We start from the raw sequence: 24325 nt of genomic DNA on the forward strand, positions 1-24325 counted from the left end.
TTACTGAGCCATCTGTACCACAACAGCTTTCCAGGCTTTGTCTTTGTCAAAATCCTTTATGGTATTATTGGAAACCTAGAAGCAAACAGGTTTCAAACAGTGTTTTAGTTAATGATTAAAGCAAGTAAATATGCAGGAGAACACAGAAATAAGAATGTGGGCTGATTTATTAAAACTTATCATAAAAATGTTTTCTATTTTGCATTTAATTAGTGGCTTTCATCCTGAAGAATCCTAAAACACTTCAGAAATCATAACCATACAGCATCACTGAAGTGAAGCCACCCTAGGGTCGAGTGCATCAACTCACTGATGCACAACACATTGCCAAGAATGGCCAATATGGAAATTCTGGCTAAGGACACTGGGACAAATCCCTATTTTTACAGAAGTGCCATAGGATCTTTAATATCCATGCACACAGATTCATGGATTCCAAAGCCAGAAGGATCCATTGTGGTATTTAATCTGACCTCATATAACATAGGCTGTAGAACTTCCCCAGAATAATTTCTTTTGAACTTGAGTATATATTTTTTTTAAAATCCAATCTTGATTTAAAAATTGCCAGTGATGGAAATCCACCATGACCCTTGGTAAATTGTTCCAATGGCTAATTACCCTCATTGTTAAATGTTTACATCTTATTTCCAGTCTGACTTTGTCTACCTTCAACTTTCAGCCATTGGATCCTGTTATACCTGTTATACCTTTGTCTTCTAGATTGAAGAGCCCCTATCAAATATCAAATATTGATCCCCATGTAGGTACTTACAGACTGTTGTCAAGTCGCCACTTAAAACCTTTTTGTTAAGCTAAATAGATTGAGCTATTTTAGTCTATCACTATAAGGCATGTTTTCTAATCCTTTAATCATTCTCATGGCTCTTCTTTGAACCCTCTCCAATTTATCAACATCCTTCCTGAATTTTGGACACCAGACCTGGACACAATATTCCAGCAGCGGTCACACCAGTGCTAAAAACAGAGGTAAAATAACCTCTCTACCTTTACTCAAGACTTCCCTGTTTATGATCATATTAGCCCTTTTGATCATATTAGCCTTTTTGGCCACAGCATTGCACTGGGTGCTCATGTTTAGCTGATTATTAACCATGACCCCCAAATCTTTTTCAGAGTCACTGCTTCCTAGGATAGAGTCCCCCGTCCTGTAAGTATGGTCTACATTCTTTGTTCCTAGATGTATACATTTACATTTAGCCGTATTAAAATACATATTGGTTGTATATGCCCAGTTTACCAAGCAATCCTGATTGCTCTGTATCAGTGACCTGACCTTTTCATTATTCAATGCTCCCCCCAATTTTTGTGTTATCTGCAAACTTTATCAGTGATGATTTTATGTTTTCTTCCAGGTCATTATTAAAAATGTTAAATAAAGTAGGGCCAGGAGTCGATCCATGAAGGAACCCACTAGAAACACCAGCTCAGTGTTGATCCCCTGTTTACAATTACATTGAGATATATGTTAACCAGTTTTCAATCCATTTAATATGTGCCATAGTAATTTTTTATTATTTTCGTTTTTTAATCAAAATGTTATGTGGGTACCAAGTCAAATAATTTACAGAAATCTAAGTATATTACATCAGCACTATTACCTTTATCAACCAAACTTGTCATCTCATAAAAAAAACATATCAAGTTAGTTTGACAGGATCTATTTGCCATAAACCTATGCTGATTGGCTTTAATTATACTACCCTCCTTTAATTCATAAAGTAGGACTTTGGTTTTTAAGATTTCAGCTGAAAACCCTACACAAAGAAGTAAACACTTTGAAGCAGGGCTTGTTCTGTGTTTGTACAGAACCTAGCACAACGGGGCCCTGATCCACGACTGAGGCTCTTAGGTGCTATTGCAATACAAATAATAATAACTATAAAAGACAACTCAGTTTTACCTCATTTGAAAAGATGATGAAGCTTACTCAGCCTGGCTGGGATTCAAATGTATTGTTCCAGGGAATTTAGGAATATTAATTCATATATATATAATATGATTATATGCTGTATTTTGAAAGTTTTGCAATATATCTATATATATATGTAGTTATTTTTGTAATATATAGATATAGATAGATACAACATTTTCAAAATAAAATCATTGAATAATCTGACATTTTCAAAATAACAATCAAAACAGGTTATAGGTATTATGAAAAGTTCTAAACATCTTCTGTCTTTAACATTTTTCTTTTAAAAATATTTTTTTTTTCTAAAAAAGAATCGATAAGCACTTCAGTGCTGCCTCCTGTAGCTGGTATGGGGAACAAAACACAGCTTCAAAGCTGCCACATGTACTAGGTAGGTAGACTGGGAAGTGGCAGTGTTCCACTGGAGCAGAAGTGGGTGCTGCTGAGTGAAGTGTTAACATCTATAGAAAAAGAGCACAGTCCTTAGTGTTTGGAAGACCTGAATGGAGGTTGGACTTGGATAGAGACATTTTTAATTCCAATGGCTGTGCTTGTGTTTGTATCCAGGGAGGCTCCTCTCCAAGAGACCAAGCAGCAGTAACTTTAAATCAGTTCAACCATGGTGAACCCTCTGTGTTGTTGACCACCTCAGAAGTTGCTTGGGAACTAGACATTCAGGGAGTACTGCATGTGCTGAACACATGCTCCAAAATATGGAGTAAGATATCCTCTGTATTAATTACTTAAAGCACACACAGTGGAGCCAAAGTCCTGGTCACATCATACTGAGGAGGACAAGAACATTGTCAAGAATTTAGTAGACTTGCTGGCTGCAGCTGAATAGGAAGTGCTCCCCTGGCTTCAGGACATGACCAGCTGTTAGCCATTGTCGAGCCTATCTTTGGGTGAAGGTCAGCTCTGGCAGGGGAAGGTGTGTCACAAGGATGGCCCTTTAAGGGGAGTTAGATGCCCAGCCAACCTCAGCTGCAAGGAGGTGCTTGGGAGGTGGCAGTGCCCCTTCTACACTATCCTTCAGAGAATGCCACATTAGAGGCTTCAGTAGGAACCTGCAGCATGTGATTAATAATAAAACATCTTTATTAATGAAATAGCTATTACCTATTTTATGCATAATGGGTCAGATCCCATTTATTCAGGAAAATATATCTCACTGAGCCAACAAAGTTATCAGATGAGGAGTTCAGCAGACCTTAGACAAACTTCAGAGCTCGCAGAATCCAATGGGACTCATCATATTACACTCACCATACACATTTATTTGTTCTCCAAAAAGGCTTGTATGTATATAGTCCTTCTACACTAATTTTGTATTAGCACCAAATTCTCATAAATATATTGGCTCACTCTTAATTCTACTAAGTCCCAATATATTTCCATAATATTTTTTTCTGAATAGAAACAGCCAGCAAAAGAGGACATTTATCTGTTTCTTTTAAATTAGTTTAATTAATTTGCTTGTGAAAGGTGCCAAATGGACAGAACTGAAGATTACTGTACATTTCCCCAGAACTGATACAGGACTAGAAATGCAGTTCAAGATTCCTCACACTGTTTAATATCCTCAACCCTAACCTCGAGTGACCAGAGCGTAGATTTAGTCACAGCCTGATTTGATCCTTGGTTTCTTTGCTGATACTTCTAACAAGGGTGCTAGTAAGTGGGTTTTTGGTTGTTGGGGTTTTTTTTGTTTGGTTTGGGGTTCTTTTGGCTGGCACACTTGTCTGCTAGGAACCTACCAAGGGTAGCAGTGGATTCTCCATCACTGGCAATTTTAAAATCAAGGTTGGATGTTTTTCTAAAAGATATTCTCTAATTCAAACACAGCTATCGGACTTGAAGCAGGAATTAACTCAGAGAAGTCCTATGGCCTATGTTATGCAGCTCAGACTAGATGATCACAAAGGTCTTTTCTGGTCTTAAAATCTATGAAGGTCACACGGAAAATCTATGACCTAGACAGGAATATATCCCAGATCTTGATCTTAGTAATGGGCTTCAATCTCAAGGCCTTTCTTCCTCTCAAGCAAACAGCTGGCCTTACCCACAGAAGAAATGTGAAGGGCTGGTGGCTAGAAATAACAAGCATTTTACTTATAAACTGAACAGTTCATTCTGGAAGTAACTGAGAAACAATAAACCTGGAACCCAGCAAATCATTTTTACAGTCACTCTTCATAAGTGTTACCACTCTTTAAGGTTTCCGTGTCCCATTACCAGTCTGTTATACACAGAATATCTCAAGTCAACTAAGAAAACTATTACTGTACTGAGTATCCTAATTTAACCAGGAAAATAAGTCATTCAGGGTGAAATTCAGCCTTAGCATGAATAAATACATCCCTTACATTTTTAAAGGGCAATTTTAGGTGATAATTGGGAATACGTTGCTCAAATATTACAAAAAATCATTCACAAACTATAGATATTATAAAATTATAGTCAGATATTAGACGCTTACCTCCATTGTTCTGTACTCCTGTTTATTAATCTGTGGCATTGCCCAAGATGAATCATGCAGCTTCATTTTTGTCTTATAACTTACACACTGGATGACAGTGCCAATGGTAAGCATTGCCTGAATTAACAGCATCAGCATCAGAAGTAACAGAAGTATATCATAAGATTGCTAAAAATAAAAATGTATATAAGTTGTTAGGTATTTAACTATCATACCTGTCTTTTCTGCCTTCTCTCACTTCATATTTTCTGGAGTTCTCCCACAGTTTACATGTCTCAGTATGACACCTTATTTTTTCTCTAGCTGACTGATCAAACACTTGTTGTTTTGGAAAACTAAACTGCATTGAAAAGTCTTGAACAGAGTTGGGTGAAATTTGTTAGTTTTAGTTTGGTGTAAATCATTCACTTTCTATTCACATATCTTTGACTACCTGGGCATGAAGCCCTCAGGAAACCTGAGCTGGTGCAGAATGTAGTAGTACATTTCCTCAGCAACACAGGCTACTGGGATCTACAAACTCTATTAATTTTTCCCCAAACCAAGCTTTGAATGAATCCAAGTGTTTACAGGTGAACATTTAGCACTCTATCCCACTGTGCCACTTACTGGTAGGCATCCAAGGAAATGAGTTGAAAGTTTAGAACTTTGAAGTTTGTTAGCCACAATTTTATGAACACTTGCTGAGCTGTTATGGAAAAGTTATATGGAATTTAATAAAAAAATAATTACCTTCTTATAGGTTATTTTTAACCATTCTATAGAATTTGATGGAGAACTATAACCCTGTTATAGTCTTCTATAGGATGGTTCAAAATAACTATAGAAAGGATAGTTTTAGGATGTTATATAAGTTTTTAGAGTAATTTCCAGAACATTTTAGTCATTCTCCGTAATACAGCTCTCTATATTCTTATGATACATAACTCATAATACTCTTTATTTACTCCATCTGAATTGCTACTTGGTGGATGCTAATTTTTCAAAAGAGTAAAATACGTACTTTAACTCCTGGTGGATAATTTTTAAAGATGTCAATAACTCGCATGATACTGAAGGATAAGTATCCAGAAGCAGTGAACAACAATGGAGAAGTGACACTGCTTATGGCAATCAGGACCTCAACCTAGTTAAAACAAGATATTAAACTTTAAATTAAGATGTTAAACTTCTGTTAAATAAATAAAAATAAGAGCAAATAGCATTGGTTCTTGATTCCACTTCTGCCTGCAGCAAGTGTAATGGGAGTGTGTGGTAAAATGATATAGAAAGGGGCCAATCTGCAAGCCACCCATGCTCAGATCTCTTCTCTAAGTATGTACAGAAGCAGGAATTCAAATAAATGAATATTCACTATGGAGGCTAAATTCTACTAGCTAAGAACTCTATTGCTTTGTAGTACATTTAAACTCATTTCCATTCAAAGTTCAAGAGGGTTGTTGTATTGTTTTGTTTTGTTTTGAATATGTCTTTCAAGTACAGGCAGAGGAAACAAAAATGGATTAGGAGGGCTAGCATGGAAGGGACACTATTATTTTTTTCGTTTACATGAAACAGTGAGAATTACAGCCAAACATTATGTGATCTATACATGCTAAATAACTAAACCAACAGATTCTGGTGGTTTCAGGTAAGTTTCCTGATGACAATAATAGGCTGGTTTTCATTCAAAGATAATTCTGTAGGGTCAAATTCTGTTTCAATTACCGCCATAGATCACTACTGTCTTAAGTGTGGCTGCATGGGTCTAACTGAGAACAGAATTTGGACTACTAGCTGTTTGGTGAGGCAGACCCATTTTGTGCCCCTGTTGACTCTCCTTACCATCTCTGTAGTAATGTCCACAACTTCCCCATAAATATCCAGTACAAATAAATATTTTGTACATTTTAATCAATTAAAAATCTATTTTGTTTAATGCACTAATGATATATCGCATGAGGAAAGCCAATTGAACTCTATTTTAGTACAATTAACTTTATAAGTACAGAGCCAAGCACTCCATTAGCCTCATTTCTTACAGTATTAATTGAGTATTCCAAGGACCCCTGACATCTATTTTGTTATATTTAGTATATAACTTTTTATGGTCACTTTACCGTGAACATATATTAGTTGTATGATTATCACCAAAGGACTTTATTCATAATATTCCATTATAGCACAATATCTGAACATTGCACATATACTCACCAAACATTTACTTGGATATTCAGCAGCTACATGACTTGCAATGGCACTTGGAAAGCACTGAAAAGAACACCAAGACATTAGAAAACATTAAGAACTAGGTCCTCGGCTGGTTTAAATTGGCATAGCTTCATTGACTGCAGTGGAGCTACATTGATTTACACTAGCTGAAAATCGGGTCCTCAGTTTGCTCCAACTAATGTGAAATTTTGTTATAAAGTTATAATTTTGTATAACACTGTATAGGCAATATTTATGGTACACCTCTACCCTGATATAATGCTGTCCTTGGGAGCCAAAAAAATCTTTTCGTGTTATAGGTGAATCCGCGTTATATCAAATTTGCTTTGATCCGCCGGAGTACGCAGTCTCCCCATCCCCCCGGGACACCGCTTAACCGTGTTATATCCGAATTCATGTTATATCGGGTCGCGTTATATCAGGGTAGAGGTGTACTAATTTAATGGGGAGAAAAATTACCTCAAAAACTTTATTGCCATTAATGGAGTGTTCTGTACTACTAAATCTATACCTATCAAGATGAGACTATTACCCACGTAGCCTAAGTCAGTAGGTCTTCCATGTGCTAACATCCTACTGAGCTTGAATTTAGCACGCTAAAGGATTCTGGGTGAATTCACCCAGGGACTGGTGTCCCTCTCCATTTTGTGCTGAGGAGATTGCCAACCACCAGATCCATGTAAGCATGGAGCCAGTGGCTTCTCCACTACCTGTCCCCTCAGTGGAATGGAGGCATGCACAGTTACCCCCTTATGAATCTTCTTCTCCTATCTGCAGCTCTCATTATGTTGTTATCATCATGAAGGGTTTTACACTGAGGTGAATGTCCACCACCAATTATTGGCAGGTTCAAGTATGTAATTGGGACAGCCACTTAATCAAGATGATAGGCTGACAATGGCATCCTAAGGATTTCATTGTAGTGAAATTCAACCCAGATCTTAATTTTGCAGACCGAAAGATGGTATTTTAAAAACATGGACCTGTTTAGTAAAGAATAACCCCTTTAATAGCCTTATTTTATTGCTGATTTCAATGGGAATTTTACCTAAGTAAGGCACTTACATTCTAATACAGTGTTGTAAATCAAAAAGCAGGCATGTTAGATAATCTAGCACTATCGTTAAAAAGCATTAGTTTTTTGTAAAGCAGTGATTGAAAATTAATTTGAGAGCCAAATAAACATCCGGCTTAGAGAGACAATGTATAAAAAGCTACATTTAATAGTGTAGTACTTACAGCCACTAAGATCCAAAAGAATGTTACTGAAAGGTATGGACCTGAGACTAACACATCCATATTCAAAGCAATTATTCCACCAAATACTGCAGAAATTCCAATAATCACTTCAATTACCTGAAAAAAATTAGAGCACCAAAATAATTAGCAATGAATTTGACTACGTCTTTACAGTCATTTCAGTTGTGTAGGTAGGGATGTCTCAGGCCTGGTCTACACTAGGAGGTTATGTCGAATTTAGCAGCGTTAAATCGAATTAACCCTGCACCCGTCCACACAACGAAGCTATTTAGTTCGACATAGAGGTCTCCTAAATTCGATTTCTGTACTCCTCCCCAACGAGGGGAGTAGCGCTAAATTTGACATGGCCATGTCGAATTAGGGTAGGTGTGGATGGAATTCGACGCTAATAGCTCCGGGAGGTATCCCACAGTGCACCACTCTGTTGACGCTCTGGACAGCAGTCCGAGCTCGGATGCTCTGACCAGCCACACAGGAAAAGCCCCAGGAAAATTTGAATTCCTTTTCCTGTCTGGCCAGTTTGAATCTCATTTCCTGTTTGGACATCGTGGCGAGCTCAGCAGCACTGGCAACGATGCAGAGCTCTCCAGCAGAGGTGACCATGCAATCTCAGAATAAAAAGAGGTCCCCAGCATGGACTGATCGGGAAGTCTTGGATCTGATCGCTGTGTGGGGCGATGAGTCCGTGCTTTCGGAGCTGCGATCGAAAAGACGGAATGCAAAGATCTACGAGAAGATCTCAAAAGCCATGACAGAGAGAGGATACAGCCGGGATGCAACGCAGTGCCGCGTGAAAATCAAGGAGCTGAGACAAGGGTACCAGAAGACCAAAGAGGCAAATGGACGCTCCGGATCCCAGCCCCAGACATGCCGTTTCTACGAGGCACTGCATTCCATTCTAGGTGCGGCCACCACCACTACCCCACCACTGTCCGCGGACTCAGAGGATGGGATATTGTCGACGGCCGCTTCCTCGGAGATGTTAGCGGACGGGGAAGATGAGGAAGGAGATGAGGAGGACGAGGCAGTCGACAGCGCTTACAACGCTGATTTCCCCGACAGCCAGGATCTCTTCATCACCCTCACAGAGATCCCCTACCAACCGTCCCCAGGCGTTAACCCGGACCCTGAATCAGGGGAAGGATCAGTCGGTAAGTGTTTTAAACATGTAAACATTTATTTTGAACAGAACAGGAACATTAACAATGGGTTTTTCATGATTGGTTTGCCCTAGGTGCTTAACGTTTAAGTCCTTGGCAGTGCAACTACTGCAAAAGAATCTAACAATGTCCGGTTTATCATGATTAGTTTGCCCTAGGCGCTCTACTTTTCAGTCCTTGCCAGTGCAGCTACTGGAAAATAAGGTCTATATGTCCAGGGATAGAGCTGAAATCCTCATGGGACATCTCCACGAAGCTCTCCTGGAGGTAATTGGAAAGGCCTTTGCATGAGGTTCCTGGGGAGAGCGGCCTTATTGTGTCCTCCGTGGTAGGAAACTTTTCCGCGACAGGCTATCATCAAGTACTCTGGTATCATTGCCTTGCAGAGCATGGCGGCATACGGCCCTGTTTTTTGCTGGCTTTCACGCAGCATGCGTTCTTTCTCTGTCTCAGAAATCCTCAGCAGAGTGATGTCGCTCATGGTGACCTGCTTAGAATTAGGGGAATGTTACTATTGGGACTGTTTGCCTGTTCCTTTACAGAACTGTAACCGGCCGTTTACAGCCACGCGGTGGAGGCGGGAGAGGGGCAGCATACAGGGATCTTTCCCGGGGACAGCCGCGAGGGGGTGGGACAGGGGCAGAGTTCATGCTTGCCGGATTGCCGGCAGCAGGAACTGGCCAACGCTAGGAGCATTGCTTTGAACGTGAAAGGAAGGCAATGCTATAATTTAAGTTTTAAGCAGCCAAAAGTCTACGGCTTACCATGTCAGCCTGCTACCCGAATTCCGCTGTCCTGCCCCGCTTGTCTGATCTCCACTGCAAGACCCCAGGCACTGAATGCGAAGGCCGAAAATTCGACCTTGTCCTGAGTGCGCATGTGATAGGTGCTGTGCATGGTCTTGTTCACAGAGAAAAACTATGTTCTTTGTTCACAAAAAATTATCTTTTTGAGGAATTCACTCCCTTTTTCCCATCCCACAGCTGCGACTGTCTCCCGACCTACCCTGGCATCCCCCTCCCAGAGGCTGGCGCAGATTAGGCGGAGAAAGAAAAGGACACGGGACAACATGTTCTCAGAACTTATGGGCTGCTCCCGAGCCGAGGTGGCCCAGCAGACCCAGTGGAGGGAGAATATGTCGCAATACCATCGATCAAACATTGAACGGGAGGAGAGGTGGCAGCAGGAAGACCAGCAGGCGACTCAAACGCTGCTTGGACTAATGAGGGAGCAAACGGACACGCTCCGGCACCTTGTGGATGTTCTGCAGGATCGGAGGCAGGAGGACAGAGCCCCACTGCAGTCTCTGTCTAACCGCCCTCCCCTGCCACAAAGTCCCATACCCCCCTCACCCAAAGTCCCAAGAAGGAGGAGCGGCAGCGGCCGTGAAAACTGTCAGTCCACCCCTGCAGACTGCTCGAGTACCAGAAGGCTCTCATTCCCCAAAATTTGATAAGTCCTTTCCTTCCCGCCTCACCCAAGCCCCCGTCCCAGTTTCATCCCCTAACTGTGTAGTTGCTAATAAAAAATACGTTTCTGTTAATTACTGTTTCCATCATGTTCTTTTACAGGAGAGTGTGTTTGAAGGGTGGAAGGGGGTTGGTAATTGGAGAGGACAGTCACCTTTACCAGGGTACAGACATGGGGGCAGGTTCAGCAGAAGGTCACGACACACATTGCAGTCACTAGGCACCCTGGTCAGTCTGGGAGGTGGTTTTCATGTTCTGTGGGGGAGGGGGGGCTATGTGACTTTGTGGCGGGGGAGGGCGGTTAGAGATCTTATGCAGCGGTCCTTATCCTGGATCACAGAGCCATGCAGCAGGGGATCTGTAACCGTCCTCCCCCGCCACAAAGTCACATAGCCCCCACACACAGAGTCCCGAAAAGGAGGGGTGGCAGGCTCCGTTGAAACAACCAGTCCACCACTGCGGACCGCTCTAGGAGCAGGAGCCTGTCATTCCTCGAGTTTAGAAGCGTTCTTTCCATCACTACGCCCGCTCGCCACCACAGTCTGCGTCCCAGTTTCAACAGTTTACCGCGAAACCCGTAATAAAGAAAACGGAGTTCATTAACAAAGTTCCATTTATTTTATTTTTAGACGTGGGTTGGAAGGGGGGGACGGGGTGAACGGGGTATGTAGCTGGAGAGGATAGTTAACATTAACCGGGTAAAGAAATGGGGGCAGGTTCAGCTTCTCTTTAAAGAAACTTAAAAGTCACTGGTTACCCTGCTCACTGAGGAACCTAGCTTTCAAAGCCTCCCGGATGCACAGCGCATCCCGCTGGGGCTCTTCTAATCGCCCGGCTGTCTGGCTGGGCGTAATCAGCAGCCAGGCTCTTTGCCTCAACCTCCCACCCCGCCATAAAGGTCTCCCCCTTGCTCTCACAGAGATTGTGGAGCACACAGCAAGCTGCAATAACAATGGGGATATTGGTTTCACTGAGATCAGAGCGAGTCAGTAAGCTTCTCCATCTCCCCTTCAGACGTCCAAAAGCACACTCCACCACCATTCTGCACTTGCTCAGCCGGTAGTTGAAGAGTTCTTTTTCAGTGTCCAGGGCGCCTGTATAGGGCTTCATGAGCCAGGGCATTAGCGGGTAGGTTGGGTCCCCGAGGATCACTATAGGCATCTCCACATCCCCAACAGTTATTTTGTGGTCCGGGAAGTAAATACCTTCCTGCAGCCGTCTAAACAGACCAGAGTTCCTGAAAACACGAGCGTCATGAACCTTGCCCGGCCATCCGACGTTGATGTTGGTAAAACGTCCCCTATGGTCCACCAGTGCTTGCAGCACCATTGAAAAGTAGCCCTTTCGGTTAATGTACTGGCTGGCCTGGTGGTCCGGTCCCAGGATAGGGATGTGAGTTCCATCTATAGCCCCACCGCAGTTTGGGAATCCCATCGCGGCGAAGCCATCTATGATGACCTGCACGTTTCCAAGGGTCACTACTTTTGACAGCAGTAGCTCAACGATTGCGTTGGCTACTTGCATCACAGCAACCCCTACGGTAGATTTGCCGACGCCAAAGTGGTTCGCGACTGACCGGTAGCTGTCTGGCGTTGCAAGCTTCCAGAGGGCTATGGCCACTCGCTTCTGGACAGTCAGGGCTGCTCGCATCCGGGTGTCCTTGCGCTTCAGGGCAGGGGACAGCAACTCCCAAAGTTCCAGGAAAGTTCACTTCCGCATCCGAAAGTTTCGCAGCCACTGTGATTCATCCCAGACCTGCAGCACTATGCGGTCCCACCAGTCCGTGCTTGTTTCCCGGGCCCAGAATCGCCGTTCCACAGCATCAACATGACCCATTGCCACCATGATGTTCACGGCGCGGGGTCCCGTGCTTTGCGAGAGGTCTGTGCCCCTCTCAGACTTAATGTCCTCACCACGCTGCCGTAGCCTCCTCGCCCGATTTCTCAGCATCTGCCTCTGGAAAAGGTGTACGATAAGGTGCGAGGTGTTGACAACGGCCATAACTGCAGCGATGGTCGCAGCGGGCTCCATGCTCGCAGTGCTGTGGCGTCCGCGCTGTCACTCACCAGAAAAGTGCGCGAACTGATTGCCCGCCGGCGCTTTCAGGGAGGGAGGGCGGGAGTGACGGTTGGATGACGACAGTTACCCAAAACCACCCTCGACACATTTTTTTCCCCAGCAGGCATTGGGGGCTCGACCCAGAATTCCAATGGGCAGCGGGGACTGCGGGAACTGTGGAATAGCTGCCCACAGTGCACCGCTTCCAATGTTGACACTTGCCCCATTAGTGTGGACTCACAAAGTCGAATTACTGTCCTTAGTGTGGATACACACGTTCGACTTCGTAATATCGATTCCACATATTCGATTTAAGTAAAATCGAACTACTCTCGTAGTGTAGACATACCCTCATAGACGTTAATGGATGCATTTATGACATGAGAAATGTTTGAGGCCAATACTACACTCATGAAAGACTATGGCAAAGCTTCCATTAGTTAAAATGGGAGTAGGACTGGCCCCATTCTACATGTTTACAATTTTATTCAGTGTTTCCAATAAAAAATAAATTGTCATGTCTGCAATTGTTTCTTATTTAATCATCAAGTAGACTTTTCCTTCCTGTTTAGGACAGTTGGAATTTATCTTGCAACATCCACGCGTATCTCATGTTCATGTTGCCATATTATAACAAGCCTGTTCCTGAAGCTATTACACACAGAACTCTCACAGGCTTTAAAGGAGTTTGGTACGTGAAAAGATGAGAGAATAAATTCATATATCTCAAGAAAACAAAGCTTTTCTTACTGAATAGGATTTCAGAATTCGAGTAGGAAAGCTGACATCATTCAAAACGCTGGTACTGTCATATTCGGTACTCTAAAGGTAAAAAAGAAACATAATCTGAAAGAAGTATGCAGTTTAATAAGGGCCAGGTTGTGGCTTGACTCTACACAGTATAAGGGGCAGTCAGACATATCCCCCCAATCACTTGTGAAGTCTGCCTACAGCTTGACTATAAGGTTGTGGGGAAGAGCAGGTGTTGCATGCCCTGTTCCCAGGGAATGAGTAGAGCATTGGTTCCACCCCCTAACACACTGGCCACAGCAGATGATCAAAAGGGAAGTAAGGGTCAGCAGCAAATTTCCTCCCCCTGGGAGCAAGTGGGAAGCAGGGAAGGAATCATAGCTCTCTGAATCACAATTGTTTTCTATAGCATCTCAGGAGACCCAAAAAGCACAAATTAGTCCAATGTAAGCATTGTCAATACAACATATTAAGTTTTATATGTGGACACAAAGCATTTTTTTCTCAGAGGGAGAAATTTTCTATATCCTTCACTGAACCATAAATATTTCATATTTTCCCCTACTTTGTATTCTCATCTTTGAGGCTCATATATTTCCATCATTACTAATAAAGGCCCTAAATTGTAATGGAATCCACTCAGAAAACATGAGGCCCCACTCCTTATATTAGGGCCAGATTAAGCCACTCCTTCTCATGTAGTGCAGAACCTTCCTACACAAAGTAGTCCCAAAAGGTGGAAGAATCCAGCCCTTATACAGTTTCTGTTAAGTAATGGAAGACATTCATTCTCACTCATCCCATTTTCCCTCTGGGACTGAATGTGCTGCCCTCACAGCAGTTTCAGCCTTTACTCGCATAGTTAGAGTGGAAATCAAGCCACAGTTTGCTACATAGCTTTGCATAGCAAACAGTATTACCACTGGATTACAAAATGGCATAGATACAGGGCCAGTTTCCCACAGTGCAGCCCATTTGCACTACTACAGTGTTGCAAAAGGGCCATAAACTTGTCAGATTCCCCAGACGAGGATTCTACCAGTGTGGGATAGCTATCTCTTATGCCAGCACCTCACCCACCGCAGTTCACAGTACAGGAAGCATCTGTGGGTGTTTGCTTCATTCTGGGAAGAAGCATGTGCTGTTGCAGAAATCATATAAGGTGGGATATTGAAAAGTGCCTATGTCACTTAGGAGCACAAGTGTCATTGACTTTCTAAGTCACTTAAGGTGGTTTTGAAAATCCCACCCACAGCCCCAAATCCTGCACCCAGCACTCAGCCCATGCTACCCATGTTAATACTGGGGAACTCTGCACAGGCAATGTGGGAAGGAATCTACCCTCTTCCTCACGCCTCGGAACAGCAGCAAAGCTTTGCACATAGGCATGCCTGAAGGACAGGGAATGGCTCAGAGTATCTGCACAATTATGGTGTCTTTCAACCACCCTACCTGTCTACTGTCAAAAGTGTCCCAATGGAGTTACGCTCTACAAAAAGCAAGGAATATGGATGCCCTGCATGAGCTCATGGTATCCTGACCATGGTGCACAGTACAGTTATAGTAGTCACACTTTGCACATGGCCCTCTGCACCTTTGGAGATGGGAGAAAATTTGGGCATCATTATATTACAGTAGACGCTCATTAGTAGCAACATATTGGTGCCCTTTTGCTGTTGCTCCTAAGCAGCTGTTGCTGTTAGGGGAGTGTCATCTGACCAAAAGTGTTTGAAGAGTTAAGAGTGTTTCAGAAGGGGTGTGGCAGCTATGTTTTGGAGATGGGGCAGGATTGGAGACCCCAAATTTTGGGGGAATGGGCAGGAGCACCCTGTGTTTGGCATGGGAGCCCCCAGTTTGCAAAATGTCTGAGTGAGCCTAGCTGCCGGGGAAAGGCTGAGGATACTTCTTCTGGCAGCTTCATGCCCCACTCTGGCGAGGGCTGGCTGGCTGGCTGGCTGGCTGGGAGGAGTGTGGAGGTGGCTCCTAGCACAGACAGCGGAGACAGGAGCAGGAAAGCGGACAGGCCAGTGCCCTGGGGACGGAGGTCCCCCAAACCCTCACTGCAAAACAGCACACCCACACCCCGCCACTGGCAACCAAGATGGAGGGGACATCTCAGTGCACGGGGGGCTCCCCCATATGTCCCACTTCAAAACAGCAACCCCCTGCCGCTGCCTGTAAGCCAGATGCTGAAGACAGGAGGAGGAAACCTTTCAGCTGTGCCTCTGCTGCTCCTCTGACTCCAGCTTCCCCCCCTGAAAAATCCCTTCTCTTCCAGATCCTCTCCCCAACATCCCACTACATATGCTCTCCATGCAGGCTCTGTCAGGCAGGGCAAGTGGACGAGACTCTGTGCCCTGGAGCTGCACTGAAGGGTCAGGAGGGGAGTGGAATGATGCAGTTTGGGGCGGAGGGGGAACACCCTATATGCCCTCCATCTCCACCCCTGGATGTGACATCACAACAGGGATGGTTTAGTTGGGAATTGGTCCTGCTTTGAGCAGGGGGTTGGACTGGATGACTTCCTGAGGTCCCTTCCAGCCCTGATATTCTATGATTCTATGAACGTCATAAATGTTGCTCTTATGTGGCGTCTATGTTACTGTTACCGAGTAGACAATTCACAGTAGGGAAAGAGTTCCCAGGGGAAATATTGCTTTTAAGCGGCGGTTGTTCTTGCAAGGTGTTACTGCAAACAAGTGTCTCCTGTACCTTGATTTCTCTTATTTATTGTTCTGAATCAATTACACAATTAAATATAAAATTATTATATAAAGATGAAGTCACTAGTACTTAGTCAACATAAAGAAAGAAGGGGAGAAGTGATCTGTTTAAACACACATGCTTAAGAAAACAAACAAAAATGAAATTAACAAATTGTAGTTCTTAAGGGAAAACCTACTTTCTTCCTCCTACAGCAGTCTTCATTAGACCTAGCTGAAATGATCACAGTAGTTGCCATGAAGATTTCCAGCAGAATTAGCAGAATCAAGTTGAAATTTATCTGCCAACAGAATCCCATATCAAACTGCATTAAATAAGTAATATTAAAAAACATAACTGTGTCTATACAATTTTAGCAAACTGTTAACCCATGATTAATAAGTTCCTATTGTTCTTTCATATCAGTCCTGCTTTCTAAATGATCAAAGTTATACCTTGTCTCTGACATATATCTTGCATACCATGCTTCTTGAAGAAAATCAGAACAGGCAGATTTCAGAGGCCTTCTTTTGGGCACTGAAATTGATCTTCCTCACTGTGTCATGTTTAGGTCTAGGCATATTGTGATCCTTGACACATTTAGCTTCTAGAGAAAGTGGTAGCACAAAGAACAACAAAATAATAAAGATACTATTTGGCTGAAGTATCAACTTCATATTTTAAAAGAGATATTTCTAAACTTTAGAAGAAATCCTCACCGAAACTACCACCTGCCTCTGTAAATGCTACATCTGGCTAGGGAGGGTTTCAAATCTTACAATGTTTTAGGAAAGGATTTTGGAAATACATGAATTCACTGCTCATGATCCTCCTCTGTGGCTGAGGAGCATGCAGTGCCACTTGGAGAAAGGCGGTAGGTAACAAACGTGACAAAGCCACCTTTGCACTTGACAGATCCTGGGCCAGTTATCCACAAGACTGTTGTCCCAGCATAAATCAGAGCTGCCTGAAGGTGTGTCTAACTTGTATTGGCTGCCAATGGTCCAAAAAGACTGATATAGCACCCAGAGAGTGCCAGGATGCAGGGAGATCCCAGTCACATACCCTTTTTCTTGGCCACGCTTCTTATGCTAACAGCTGAGGAAGAATGTGGTGGTGCAGGCAAACTCTTTAGATATGTTTACACAGCAAAGACAAAACTGTGGCTGGCCCGTGCCAGCTGACTCGGGCTCGTGGAGTTCGGGCTGCGGGGCTGTTTCATTGCTATGAAAACTTCCAGGCTCAGGCTGGAACCAGGCTGGAATCCTCCAATCCCACAGGGTGCTAGACCCCAGGCTCCATCCCAAGCCCAGAAATCTACACAGCAATGAAATAGTCCTGCAGCCTGAACACTGCGAGCCCAAGTCAGCGAGCACAGGCCAACCATGGCTGTCTAGTTCCTGTGTAGACATGCCCTTTGTCACCAGAAGATTCCCATTCGCTGGGATGATCCACAAATGGCTGGCTACGCTAACTCCAGGGCTATTTTGCACTGGGGAAGCACCACAAAGCAGCCACAGCACAGCCTGGGATTGGCCCACATACAGTATTTATTTTAACATTTACAACATTGTTTTAAAAGTTATCTGTGAAGATGAGTAACACTGCTGAAGAATAACAAAGGCCCTCCACAGATGGTGTTGCTTTAAGTCATAAAGTGCTTTGAATTAAACAGAGATTTAATATTTATGAGTCCAATATCCTCCAAATTATTAGCAATAAACCCATGTCAGACCTAATGACTAATAGTTCCCTGTGCGGTTTCCATGAGCCATATACTGAATCATCAGAGAGATATTATAATGGTTATGAAATGGGCAAGTAGAGAGGCTAGAATAAACTATTTGTCTCATGTACTGAAGTCTCTTTGCACTACATAGCCAGTGCAAAGCAGCCGTTAAGGTGGCATAGCTGGCCTTGAGAGGATCACACCAGTGTAAGGAGATCCTCCAGTAGTATAGAACCATCCTAGCACCATAAATCAGCCTGGTGCACAGCCAGTCCAGGATCAAAGAAGCACAAAAATCCACACCTGCAGCTGAGGATCTGGGCCACAGAATCAATATGCAATTTATCTGTTTTCAGATGTCTTGTAAAAGTATGACAAATCAGCCAAAGATGTCTTGTGATTGTCATACTAGACTATAGAATTTGGCAAATAGGAAATTACATTTGTTTGGGTTATAAATTTACCTCTCTCTAACTTCTACATGTTTCTAAATTTCTAACACTATACCCAAATTCCACTCCCCCCCACCACACACACACACACACACACATTGTATTTTAATCTGCACTGAAGTCTCTGAGGTGGCAGTATGGTTGAGTGGATAGAACACTAGCCTGAGGGATGTGGGCTCAATTCTGAGCTCTACCACTGGCCTGTTGGTTGATCGTGGATAATTCACGCCCCCTTTCTGTGCCTCAGTTTTCCCTTCTGTAAAATGGGGATTATGACACCTCCTTTGTAAAGTGCTTTGAGATATACCGATGAAACACACTATATCAGAGCTAAGTATTATTACTATGATCAAAATACTTTAATCTCACTACAGTTGACAGTACATAATAATATGGTAATGCAAATTACCATGCAACTTGAAAAAAAAATGGTTACGTACCTGTACAGTAACTTTTGTTCTTCTAAATGTTTTGTGCACATATAAATTCTACTGCAAGTGTATGTGCACCCAATGCACTCGAGTCAGAGACTTGCCAGCAGTACAACTAAATTGTGCATGTGCTTTTGTTCTCCTCATGCACTGAGTCTAGGGCATAAAAGGGGCTTGTCTACCACCTCCGTCTCCATTTTTTCGCACCGCTGTGTGTCTAGTGTCTGCAGTAGTGGTCATGGAATGTATATGTGCACAACACATCTTGAAGAACAACAGTTACTGTACAAGCAAGTAACCTTTTCCCTCTTTGGAATGATTGGACACATATATTTTCCACTGCAGGTGACTCATCAGCAGTTTCCTTCCAGGTGGTGGGACTTTGGATCATCTGCACAGAGACTCTAGCATGAACTTGACAAAGTTGGCATTGTCATGAGAGGCTTGAGCGAAATGTCTGGAAAAGGTATGTTCAGATGACCACGTTGCTGCTCTGCAGATATCTGTTATCAGAGTGTTGCTGAGGAAAGCTGATGACGTGGACTAAGCCCTGGTGGAGTGAGACATAATGCTTGGCGGAGGAGAGACTTTAGAAAGATCATAGCAGAGTTTAATGCAGTCAGAAATCCAGTCGAAAATACGCTGAATTGACACTAGATGGCCTTTACTCTCTTAGCATACACTACAAAGAGCCAGGGAGATTCTCTAAAGCAGTGTTTCTCAAGCTTTTTGATAACAAGGACCGGCTTGCTGCCTTCCGAAACTGTCAGGGAGATCTCAGGGACTGGCACAAGCTCAAGGACCGGTCATTGAGAAACACTGCTCTAAACGTAGTGTGATCTAGATAGAATGCCAAAGCTATGCAAATATCTAAGGTGTGGAGTCTTTCTTTGGCTTTGGAAGAGTGGTATAGGCACCGACTCCGTGTGTGCTCTGGAGCTCAGGAACCCACGGAAAAAAAATTGTGGGTGTTCAACACCCAGGAGCCAGAGCTTGAGTGTCAAATGTGATGAATTCTGTGCTGCTAACAACTTCTGCCTTTGGAGCAGGGAGTTTGTTTATAAACAGAGGCAGGGTGATTAAGATACAAAAGGCTTGTCATTAAATTACATTAAGGATCATTAGATGATCCTGAAAGCATTCCCAGTCACTCCAGTTAAAAGATAGGAAACAAAGGGCAGGAATAAATGCTCCATTTTCAGAATGGAGAGAAGTAAATAGTGGTGTCCCCCGAGGGGCTTGTACTGGTCTGGGACCAGTGCTGTTCAACATATTCATAAATGATCTGCAAAAAGGTGGCAAAGTTTGCAGACCATACAAAATTACTCAAGATAGTTAAGTCCAGAACAGACTGCAAAGTGTTACAAAGAGATCTCACAAAACTGGGTGACTTGGCAACAAAATGGCAGATGAAATTCAATGTTAAATGCAAAGTAATGCACATGGCAATATATAATCCCAATTATACATAAAAAATGATGGTGCCTAAATTAGCTGTTACCCATCAAGAAAGAGATCTTGAAGATATTTGCAGTACTCTGGAAGCACTATGTTTCCAGAGTACTGCAAATTCATAAGGATCCTTCTCACTGTGCCTTTATCATCCTGAACTCATTCTCCAGCTTCAGAAGACTTAAAAATTATCTCCAGTCATCAATGAGAGAGACGCAACTGAATAATGTAGCTGTCCTTAACGTGCATCAAGACAATACCAGGGAACTAGCTGTAAATAAGATTGCTGACAGTTTCATCCAGAAATCTACAGTGAGACATGATGTCTTTAAACTGGGACATTAGTGAAGACAGCTTGTAGGTGATTGGAATGATTTTAATATACTGTAATTCATGATAATGTAATTAAGTACTTCATAACAACTGAATCATTATTAAAATAGTAACAATACCAATGATAGATACATTCATTAACTAGAATATGAAAGAAGTGTATAAATATACTGAAAATAGCTTCCTCCCAAAACTAGCAGAGTGCCCCCCCCCCAACACACTCTCCCCTTTAAAAGCACCCACCAGCAAAAACAAAAGTTAGCACCTATGAAGAGTGGGGTTTTGTGAAAAACAACGGATAGCGTAATTCAGGTGGAAAACTGACACTACATTTGGCATGAATTTAGGGTGTGGCCTAAGGGAAACCTTGTCTTCATGAAAGACTGAAAGGAGGGTCAGCTAGAAGAGCCTGAAGTTCTGAAACTCGCCTTGAAGAAGTGGTTACCACCAGAAATGCCATCTTCATAGACAATAAAGATAGTGAGGTTGTCACTAGAGGGTCCCAGAGGATTAAGGTCCCATGAAGGTACAGTCAGACACAAGCAGGTAGACATTGACTAGACACTTGAGAAATCTTGAAACCAAAGGGTGAGAGAAAATAGAAAACCCATCAACTGGTGTGTGAACTGCAGATATGGAAGCCAGGTGGATCCTCATGGAACTAAATGAAAGGCAGATGATTTCAGGAGTAATCGGTAGTCAGTAGAAGTCTAACCTCTGTGATGGGGAGATAAACATTAAGATCGCACTGTGGCACTCTGCACCTCATAGCAGCTCCCTGGAACCTCCATATTCACTACTGTCATTTTGTATAAAGTATGCCTTGTGAGGTATCATTTTAAAAGTCTTGATCCATTGAACATTAATATCCTGTGCTACCATTGTATGAGAAGTTATGAAGTTTTGCTATGTGTGTGTTACTGAAATATGTTGTGAGGTTGGGAAAACCCACAACCAGCCTTTCAGGTACAACTATGGAGTAGCCAGATGGGCTGATGGCCCATTAAAGGAAATCCACTCCCGACGCCATCCCAGAAGACTTCTCAGAGACAACACACAGACAATGGAGACTGCTTGACCAATACAGACTGCCTGATCCCCACATCAAAAGATCTTTCCAGCAAGCTGGAAGAAACTATAAAAGAGGGGAAGTGACATTATGACTTGGCCTCACTCACCCCACACTCAACATCTGGAAACACATCTGGAGAACAAAGACTTTGAACTGGGGAGGCTGGTCCCAAGCTAGAAACGCATCCCAGCCTGTGTATTGAGGAACCATACCATCCTTCAAGATGAGACACTGTGTGATTCAAATCATGTTTAGTGTGTAGAACTCAGACTGCGAATTTATTTTTGTTTCTTAAGTAACCAACTTTGATCTCTATGCTTGCTACTTATAATCACTTAAAATCTATCTTTCCGTAGTTTCTGTTTTATATTTTACCTAAAACAATGTGTTTTGGTTGAAGTGCTTGGGAAATCTCAACTCAGTTTACAAAGGCTAGTGTGTGTCCTCTCCACATTGAGGGAGGGGCGGACTGGGTAATGAACTTACACTGGTCAGGCTTCTGACCAGAGCAAGACAGTACAGTTCTGGAGTGCAAGGCTGGGGAGCTGGGGGGAATTGGCTGGAGCCTCTCTATTGTTGGTTCATGAGTGGCTGGGGAAAGCATTCATGTAACTCAGTTGGGTGTAGCCCTGCCTGTGGATGTCTGTGTAAGTTCAGTACCTGCCAAAGGTTTGTGGATTAACAACAGCATCACAGCATGAGACGGATACCCTAGGTTGGTGAGACAGAGGGCTCAAGAGTCCAACAGTCCAGGTTTCACCCCGGGAACCCCATCACATGCACCCAGACTGAAAATCTCTTTCACTTTCCTGTAGTGGCTCTACTGGAAATCTTTTCTGCTGCTCACTAAAATAGCTTGGACATCTCAGAAGCACAATCTCTCATGAGTATGCAACCAGTGATCGGCTATACCATGAGGTGAAGAGACTGCAAGTTGGAATTCCGTGACTTGCTGTGGTTCTGAGACAGGAGATTTTGAATAGGGATAGAGTTATCAGAGACTGGACAGAAAGTCGATGTAGGTCTGTGAAATACTACTGCCTTGGCCAAGTTGGTGCCACTAGGATTAATGTTGCCTTGTCTCTTTTCTGTTTCTTGAATACCCTTGGAATGACAGGAACTGGAGAAAATGTATATAGTATGTGACTGGACCATGAGATAAGAAAGGCATCCATCAGGGATTCTTGGCCCACCCTTGAGCAAATTGTTTTGCATTTATTGTTCAGGTGATCACTAACAAATCTAGTACTGGGTATCCCCTTTGACGGATGATCTGGAGAAGGATGTCCTTCTTCATTGACCACCCATGGTGGTCTATGAAATCCTTACTGAAGGAGTCTGCAGTAGTGTTCCGCACTCCCAGAAGGTGGAAAGCTTGCAGGGAAATTTTGTTTCTTTTGCATAGGTTCCAAGCTGGATAGCCTCTTGGCATAGCTGAATTGACCTTGCACCTCCCTGCCTGGTGACATGAAACATAGCAGAGGTATTGTCTTTGTGGACTTGCACCACTTGGTTTTTGACAGTGAACATAAATGTCTTGCAGACCTGACAAATAGCCTGGGGCTCTAAAGGTTTATGTGCAGAGACTTCCTGAGGTGACCAAAGAGCTTGCACCCAAAGTGGACCAAGATGGGCTCTACAGCCTATCATAGATGCATCTGTTTCTAAGGTCAGTTCTGGAGACAGAAAGGGAACTCCTTTGCACACATTCCCCATATTCAACCAACTGTCCAGAGACTGAAGCACTTACACAGGGATGCAAATCTGTATGTCCAGAGAATGCCTCGTTGGCCAAAATACCAAATGGAGCAAGGCCTGCAGACAGCAAAGGTGAAGTCTGACATGCAAAGTTATATATGTGCAAGAGACCACGAGCTGCAGGCAGGAATGCACTCTTGTCATGGGGTTGGACTTGAGGCTTTTGGATGGAGAGGCTACAGACTGAAATCTTTCTGTCTGAAGGAAAGCCATTGCAGTAGTGGCATCAAGGTCTGCTCCTATGAAGGTTATGTATTGTGTTGGTTGCAACTTTGATTTGTCTAAGTTTAGTTTCAGATCCAGTTGAGAGAATATCTGTTTGATGATGAGGATTCTGTTTTGGACCTGGATGCCTGTTGTTCCATGAAAAAGCCAATAGCCTAGGTAAGGAAAACTCTGAACACCTAAACTGTACAGATGGGCCACTACCACACCATGCAGTTGCCCTGATGACAGCCCATAGGGTAGCACTGTGTACTGGCAATGGTTGTTGCCTGCTGTGAATGAAAGATACTTCTTGTGGCCAGGATGTATTGCTACTTGTAAGTACGCATCCTACAAATCGAGGTCAGCATGGCAATCTCCAGGGAAGGGATAATGGAAGTGAGTGTGACATCCTGAACTTGATTTTCTTGATGAAACTGTTCAGCTTTCTTGGATCTAGAATGGGACGAAGGCCACCAAACTTCTCTGGGATCAGGAAGTACCAGGAATAGAAACCTTTCCCTCTGTGGTGGTAAGGGACTTCTTCTGTAGCTCCCAGTTCCAGAAGAGGGCATATCTCTTGAAATAGAATGGCTTTGTGAGATGAGTCCCTGAAAAGGGATGGGGAAGGTAGGTTGGGGAAAGGAAGGGAAGTAAATTGGATGACATATCTCTCCTTTACAATGCTAAGCACCCATTTGTCCATTGTAATCCACTCACAAGCACTGTAACAGGGAGATAGATGCTTCCCAAAGGAAGGGAGAGTGATATGGTCAATAAGCAGCCCTTCATAGAATAGTCAAAACAACTGTTTAGAAATCGAAGATGTCTGGTTGAGAAGGACCTGTAGACAATGCCAACCGGTGAT

At 43.2% G+C, this 24325-nt stretch overlaps 1 protein-coding gene across 1 annotated transcript in view; it reads right to left on the reverse strand.

The window, feature by feature from the left end:
* MLC1 (modulator of VRAC current 1) overlaps positions 1-24325 on the reverse strand; it is a 36979-nt gene continuing 12654 nt past the window's right edge. Inside the window, exons 5-11 of the mRNA XM_065423057.1 lie at positions 16226-16327; positions 13324-13395; positions 7866-7982; positions 6609-6665; positions 5419-5541; positions 4416-4583; positions 1-75 (exon numbers count right to left, since the gene is read on the reverse strand). Coding sequence (XP_065279129.1) covers positions 1-75; positions 4416-4583; positions 5419-5541; positions 6609-6665; positions 7866-7982; positions 13324-13395; positions 16226-16327 — 714 coding nt within the window. The remainder of the gene's footprint in view (positions 76-4415; positions 4584-5418; positions 5542-6608; positions 6666-7865; positions 7983-13323; positions 13396-16225; positions 16328-24325) is intronic.

This window comes from Emys orbicularis, chromosome 1 (assembly GCF_028017835.1).
Source record: "Emys orbicularis isolate rEmyOrb1 chromosome 1, rEmyOrb1.hap1, whole genome shotgun sequence".
NCBI classification, from domain to species: Eukaryota; Metazoa; Chordata; order Testudines; family Emydidae; genus Emys; species Emys orbicularis.